Here is a 7,395-nt window from a genome sequence, read left to right as displayed (position 1 = left end):
GATGCTTAGTAAAAATCAAGTGGAAATATTATATATAGAAATATATTTGAAATAAAGGACATTTTGCAGAGTTAATTAGTAAAACGGATGCTTATTAAGAATGAATTAGTCCAAACCACATTAGAAAATGAAAAAAGATGGAAGATGAAAAAGAAAGGCTGAGAGAGATGAAAAATAGAAGTACAAATGCTAACTTCTAGATAATAAGAATCTGAAAGAGAGAGAAAGAGAGAACATAGAGGATAAAATAAGGAAAGCAAACATCAAATTAAAATTGATATTAGAAATGGAAATATGAGAAGACAAGCACATCTAGGTACAATAGAGTGAAATAAAAATCTACAAAATGAAAAAATATAGGTAATGGGATAAGTTAATAAAAAACAGAAGAAATGAGAAGAATAACAAAATCAAATGATGTTTACCAGAAAAGACTAAATAACTAGATGTATAAAAGTCCTCAAAAGAGAAGATATAAAGAAAATATCAATAAAGTACAAATAATTACATAAAATATTAATATTTAATGAAATATAATAATTTATCAATTGTTATGGATTCAATTGTGTCCCCCCAAATCCATATGTTGAAGTCCTAAACCTCCATTACCTCAGAATGTGACCTTATTTGGAGAAAAGGTCTTTACCAAGTTAAAATGAGGTCATTGGGGTGGGCCCCAATCCAATATGACTGACGTCCTTATCAAAAGGGGAAATTTGGAGACAGATTTACACGCAGGGAGACTGCCATGTCAACATGATGACGACCACCTACAAGCCAAAGAGAGAGGCCTGGAACAGATCCTTTTCCTACAGCCTTCGCAAAGAACCAACCCTACCAACACCTTAATTTCAGACTTCTAGCCTCCAGAACTGAGACACAATAAATATCTGTTGTCTAAGCCACCCAGTTTCTGACAGCTTATTAGTGGCAGTCCTAGCAAACTAGAACATCGATTGATTTATAAACTTGAAGAAAATAAATGGATTTTTGGAAAATAAGAAATGTCAAAATATAATGAGAAAAAAGAAATAATTGAAATAAATATTATAGAAACATAGTAATTAAAATAGAAGAAATCTCTCAATGTTTCAAAGAACAGCTAATTCTTGAATTGTACATCTTGTTTCAGAAAACGGCAACAAAAGAGAAACCCGCCCAGTTCTTCTTAACTGGATTGTAAGTTTGATTTCTTTCTCTAGTACCTGTAAGTTTGATTTCAAAATAAGCTACAAACAAGACAAAAAGAAATAGACAAATTCGCTCATGAAATTAGAAGTAGAAATTCCAAATAAGATATTAGGTAACTAAATAGAACAATGTAGTTAATAATCTATATTCAAGTGGGTTTATCTTTGGAATGCTTTGGTCTCAGAAAATCAATCAGTGTAGGTTACCTTGTTAGATTTAAAAAGTAAAACCACATGATTATTTGATAAACTCCTACAAAGCATTTGATGACATTCAATGTCTATCTGACACAAACCCTATTAGGAAACTAGGAATAGGAAAATACTCTCTTAAATTGCTAATGTTATATATTGAATTTATACAGCATTTTTATGATAATAATGAAATTTTATACATATTCCTTTTAAGAACAAGAACAAGCAAAAGATGTTCACTCATTGGTACAGTATAGCACTAGCAGTTGTAACCAGTGATATAAAAAAATCAAAGGAAATAAAAGTTGATTCTGCTGGTATTTCTTCTTATACAACCAAATTGTCTGAAAATATTGCAAATGTATCTCTTCCATTACAATCCTTTTCCCTTTTATTGTGATCATAAAACTTAAGGAAACCAGAATGTTATCCAAAAATATGCCTTTTGACGTAAAAATTATTTTGAGCTGAAGGCAATTAGGAAGCAGCAAATGCAGGAATAACTCACTCTGTCCTCCTCCTTTTCTGCCTAAAGACAGGATATAAATCCTCCTTTTACTGGAGACAGACTGATCAGCCCAGAGACAGCAAACCTTACTCCATTTGTTTACTCCCACACACTTATCTTCCCACCATTTGCTGCCCTCAGAAGCCTAAAATTGCTTTTTTTCTGTCCTCTCATTTCTCTACAAATTTGTTGTTCTTTGTTGAAGATGCCATATAAGCTGGAGTTCTAAAGCACCTCTTTGAATTCCTCTCTGTTTGAGTTTCTCCCAGGTGTTGTGCGCTGCACCAGTTAGTAAACTGTTTTTCTCTTGTTAATCCATCTTTTTGTTATAGAACCCCAGCTGAAAACTAAGATGGGTGCAGATTAGGTTTTACCTGTCCTACAAAACCTAATAACTTTTCTTAGTTTTCATTCAGTAGGTTTGCTCTATAACTCAGAGTCAAAAAGTGTATGACATCTTTTTGATATTTTTTCTTTCTTTCTTCAAATCCTTTTTTTATATTTAAACGTGTGTGTGTGTGTACATATACAGTCTTTGCAGATTGTTTCTACATTGGCTAATAATGTGCCAGACAAGATTATTTTAATCATTAATAGAATAATTACTGTTTGTTCCTGCTCTCCTAACATTTCCATGAGTGCCAAATCCCTTTTCTTCTCTAATTCATTCTGTTCTCCACAAATTACTGCTTTTAGTTTGACATTTTCTTGCTCAAACACATTAAGCTTCTTCTTCTTATTGCCTACAGAATAAAGGAAACAACGTATCTCACATTTTATTTTTTCTGTAAAATGACTTTATGAGTTTCCCTTCTCCCCTATCTTTGATTATGTTGATTTATGTATCTGTCATAGCCATTTGTCTGATCATAGCTCTTTGATGACCCTTATACTTTCTTGATTACAAGCCCTCATTCACACTATTTCTACCTTTTGAAATAACCTTGCTTCCCCTCCCTCCTTTCACCAAGACCAACACCATTGTATCTTCTATTACTTTAAGATACAGATGCTGTCAATGAGAGTTTCTTGGTTGATTATTATGGGAGAGAAATAAATGCATAATAAATATCCAGTCAGAGTTTCTCGGGAAATTTCACAATAAATATTTGTTTATTTTGCAGTTGATAAGTTGAAAAATAACTGGAAGATGTACCTTTGTGTGTGCATCCTGAATACTGCAATCATTCTTACAAAAGGTGAGTGGCTTAACCCATAAACTTTCTATGGTTCCTCATGCTCAGCTGGCCCAAATATTGATACCTCAAGCTTAATCCTGAATCTTTTAGCTCTGGAGTAATAAAAAGGTTTGTAGAGACTTGTCCTCAGGTTCCTACCAGTTCGGTAGGTTTTATATATTCTTTGCCTCTCTCAAAAAATATTCTGTCTCAGAATACAGTCATCTTCTTGACTTTATAGGAGCTCTTGATCTTTGAGTAAGATAGCCATAAATTCTCAGATGACTACCGGATAGCAACAGAGATAGTTTTTTTTTTTTTAATTGAGAGTCCTTTGAGTTAAAAAGCTAATATTAAATACACTATTTTTGTTATTTATGTTTAATTTTCACAGAACTATGAAACAGGTATAATCATGAAATCCATTTACAGTCAGAGAAATAGAGGCCAGAGTGAATAATAAACGCTAGAGCCAGAATTGAGACTGTTGTTTGTCTAATTCCTGATATTTTAACCATCATGCAACACTGCTTCTGTAATTGCAGTATTTCTTTACTTTAGTTTCTTTGGGATCAAGAGTAAGTTATATTGCTGATAGTTGTTCTACAAAATATTTATTTCTATCATATTGTGTTAACAGAATAAAAAGAATGACACACTGATGCCTTGCAAGATTTTCTCCATTGGAGTAGATTTTTAAAAATGAAGATGTTTTAATTTTCTTCTGGGTATTATGGGTTGATTTTATGAAAAGAACCCAAAAGTAAACTTTGATTCTTGAACCATGGTCTAATAGTCCTCAGAAGCTGATTTTCCATACTCATGTTTTGCTTACTTTAGCATTTGGGTTAAAGCAGCACCTAACACTCGTGATTCTTGTTTTCTTTGTCATTTGCAAGAATACTGATGCTCTTCTTGCTTATACACTCCTCTGTCACTACAGAGTCCTGGGAGTGCAACGTTATCGCTATTTAAATATCTGTAAGTTAAATATTTATAGAGAAGTGTTTCTGTAAGAAGTCTTTACATTAATTATTTTTTTAAAAATTTGAAACAATATATTTCATCACTTATCTGTAGTAGCCTGGATTCACTTCTCAGTATCACCAAAAAAAACCAAAAAAACAAAAAAAAAGCAGAATGAAGACAGAAGACTTTGGAGTTGGCTATATATTTGTACATTTACTTGGCTCTTTACTAGTTACATTAAGTTATTCAAATATTTGGAGGACGGAGACTTTATCTTATTCTGATTACTCAGCACCTAACTAAAACTCTGAAACAGTAAATTCTCAAAACAATGTACGTAGAAATAAATTCTTCATTAGTCCAGCTTATTTGGCACTGAATATTGGTGAAATGGAACAAATGTTTCCCTAACTCTTATATCTCAATGATTTGTTGTCATTTACGGTGAGTTTCACTTCCCTAAATTGGATGTCCATAACTTTTCCATTTCTTCGAGGTAAAGGTAAGTCTTCATTTCTTACCTTAGGCCTTGAGGCCTAAATTATATTCATTTCTCTAGTTCCCTTCTTTGATTGCTAAATTTTATGCAATGTTCTTGGTAGGATGTCAATATGGATCACAAGAGGCACGTGGTTCCATTTCTCAAAACAGAAGCTAGGAAAATAGGATAAAATATAGACAGCTCAGCCAATAAATGGTCTTCCTTACAGACAATTGAATTCGTCCATCATCTCATGAGTGAAGCTAATTTTACAGGCCTCAAACTGTGAGGATAAAACAGTAAAATTGATTCACCAGAATGAGTAGAAACACTTTTTAAGTTATTTTTTTATCTGATCGTGTTTTCCTTTTTTTTCAGTATTATCTACAAGACTGTCAAAATGTCCCAAAACTGTGGCATGTTCAGGGCAGTGGATTGGAGTAAGAGAGAAGTGTTTCTATTTCTCTGAAGCCACTTGAAATTGGATGGCTAGTAAAAGATTCTGCACTTCACAGGGATCATAGCTTGCTCAGATTGATACACAAGAGGACATGGTAAGAAAAGGAGAAAGTTTTCAATCATTTCAGAGCTTAAGTTTCTACAAAGAGAGAATAAAGATGGCCAGAGCTAGTACTCTATGATGAAGTGTCAGACAGTGTTCTAAGTACTGTAACTGTAAAAACTCATGTAATCTTCAACTAGTGTCTATGAAGTAGATATTTAAATATCCCTATTTAAATGAGGAAAGTGAGACGCAGAGATGTATGTAACCCAGCCATTGTCACACAGTCATAAATTGTTGACCTGTGATTTGAACCTAGACAAGTTAGCTACTGATGCTATGTCCTTAATCACAATGCACATTATCTACAAAGCTAAATGTATTTGTTCAATGTTCTTAGATTATTAAATAGATTGCTTTTAATACCTTTGAATTTGCATTCTGCCAAGAATAGCCAGGTAAAATTGAAACAACAAAAAGATATAACTCTTGAAATTTAGAGATGAGAATGTGAAGGAAATATGTGCAGTTTGAAGAAAGTGAGACAACCAATGGAAGAAGTAAAACAGAGCAAAGAAAAGGGGACTTGGACTCCAGGGACACAGGGTAAAGGAAGAGGTTTGTTTGCAAAGAAAAGCTGACTAATAGGGTTTTGATCTAATAACAAGGAGCCAATTGAGGTGAGACTAAACCCATCACTCAATATCTTTTATTACAACAAATGAGATTCATTCAGAAGTTAGTTTGACTTCTGATTATATGTGAAAACACACAGCAACAATGACATTCTTATGCTGGTATCAACTCAAAATAGTTTATGACTAGGAGAGTCTTGGAAATGGACAAATTGTTCCACATACAATGCTCGGTGAGTTCCAAATTTAGTAGGAAAAGTTTTATTCTCATGTTGTATAAACAAGTTTAAAACAGTTTGAGATGTATTATTATAAAGAAGTCATCCAATTTTGTATGTATAATTCCCTTTCTCAGTGTCCACCCTGTGACATGTGCCCTTTCACATTGAAACATACCCTAAAGTGGCCCATCTTCCTTCTACCTTGTTAAGTAACACACAGTGAAATTTTCCATTCTTATTTTTATTTTTCTTTCTTATGTTATTTTTGTCAAGCTCTTGCCAATAAACCTCCTTTTGTTAATTCAAAGTCAATTATTCTGCAAATTCTAAGCCAAAGCACACATATTCTTTGCATCTTTTTCCAGTTACTTAAATTTATACAAGATCTCTTTCTTCTTTATAAAGTTACAGACCATACAGTTGTCTTTAATTTTCCAAATGTCCACCATAGCAATATTATTTATTTATACAACCATTTCTTGAGTGAATGCTGTTTCCTCACTTACATACTATTTTACCTGAAAAGAAAGGCTGTAGGATGACAGAAAAAAACATACTTATTGCAAAAAAAAGCAAAACTTTGGTCATCAACAAAGTAAATTAATAAAAATGATATTATAATTAGTCTCTGGTTTCAATCTCAGCATGTTGCAAAAGTATCAGATGAATATAGATCTATAGATCTTATTCTTTACTTTCAAAAAAGAACAGTGGCTAAAAATATGCCAGGAAACTGCTTTTTAAAAAAAATTCCAGAGTTCTTGGATTTAGCAAACTTCTCTCTCTCAACTAGAAATAGATATAGATTTAGATAGATAAATGTAGATAGATATAGACTTATATCTGTATCCTTGACTTATCTATGTCTATTTATATCCATATCTGTCTTTCTACCTACGTTCTAAAAAATGTTACAGATTATACTAGTAAATATAATAATAATTAAATACCTATATTCAATCTTATATTCCTTTAATGTACCAGATATTTTTATCATGGGTGAGTATGAAGATCAGTGCTTTGTGTAAAATGTTTCAAATTACTTTACTGTTAATTTTACTTTTGATTACAGCTATAAGTGGCTTCAGAACTGATTTTGGTTTTTCCTTTTCAGGTTTGAAATCAGTGGGAATGGATTTTTTGCTTTTCTGAATACTGATGGAGTCCATAGTTCCAGGGGATTTCTTGATATCAAGTGGATTTGCAGCAAACCTAATTTTAATAGGGCAAAAAACTAGAAAAGGACTATGATATTTTGAAGATAAAGGACTAAACAAAAGAACTAAAGATTGTTAAATGAATGAATTGTAGGTAGAACTTCATCAATTCAAGACACAGATTTGCTCTTTATGAGCACAAGTCAGGAAATGCCTGTTTAATAGGACCAAACAAAGTAACAATAAATAACTAGATGACCGGTGACTGCAATGATGATGATGACAAACAAATTTAAAGGAATCTATACTGATAGGCCAGCCAAGACTTACAGCTTGAAAGTTTAGGAAATATATGTGCT

At 32.5% G+C, this 7,395-nt stretch overlaps 1 protein-coding gene across 1 annotated transcript; it reads left to right on the top strand.

Moving 5' to 3' along the window:
* Window positions 1–3,043: 3,043 nt before the first annotated feature.
* Window positions 3,044–7,117, top strand: LOC111774040 (C-type lectin domain family 2 member A). The gene is given in 4 exon segments (XM_023644030.1): window positions 3,044–3,092; window positions 4,900–5,075; window positions 5,553–5,629; window positions 6,994–7,117. Coding segments are annotated over 4 exon segments (426 nt in total).
* The last annotated feature ends 278 nt before the right edge of the window (window positions 7,118–7,395 follow it).

Source organism: Equus caballus, chromosome 6 (genome assembly GCF_041296265.1).
Source record: "Equus caballus isolate H_3958 breed thoroughbred chromosome 6, TB-T2T, whole genome shotgun sequence".
Taxonomy (NCBI): domain Eukaryota; kingdom Metazoa; phylum Chordata; class Mammalia; order Perissodactyla; family Equidae; genus Equus; species Equus caballus.
Note: the sequence above shows the minus strand (reverse complement) of the source record. Positions and strands in the feature narration are given on the sequence as shown.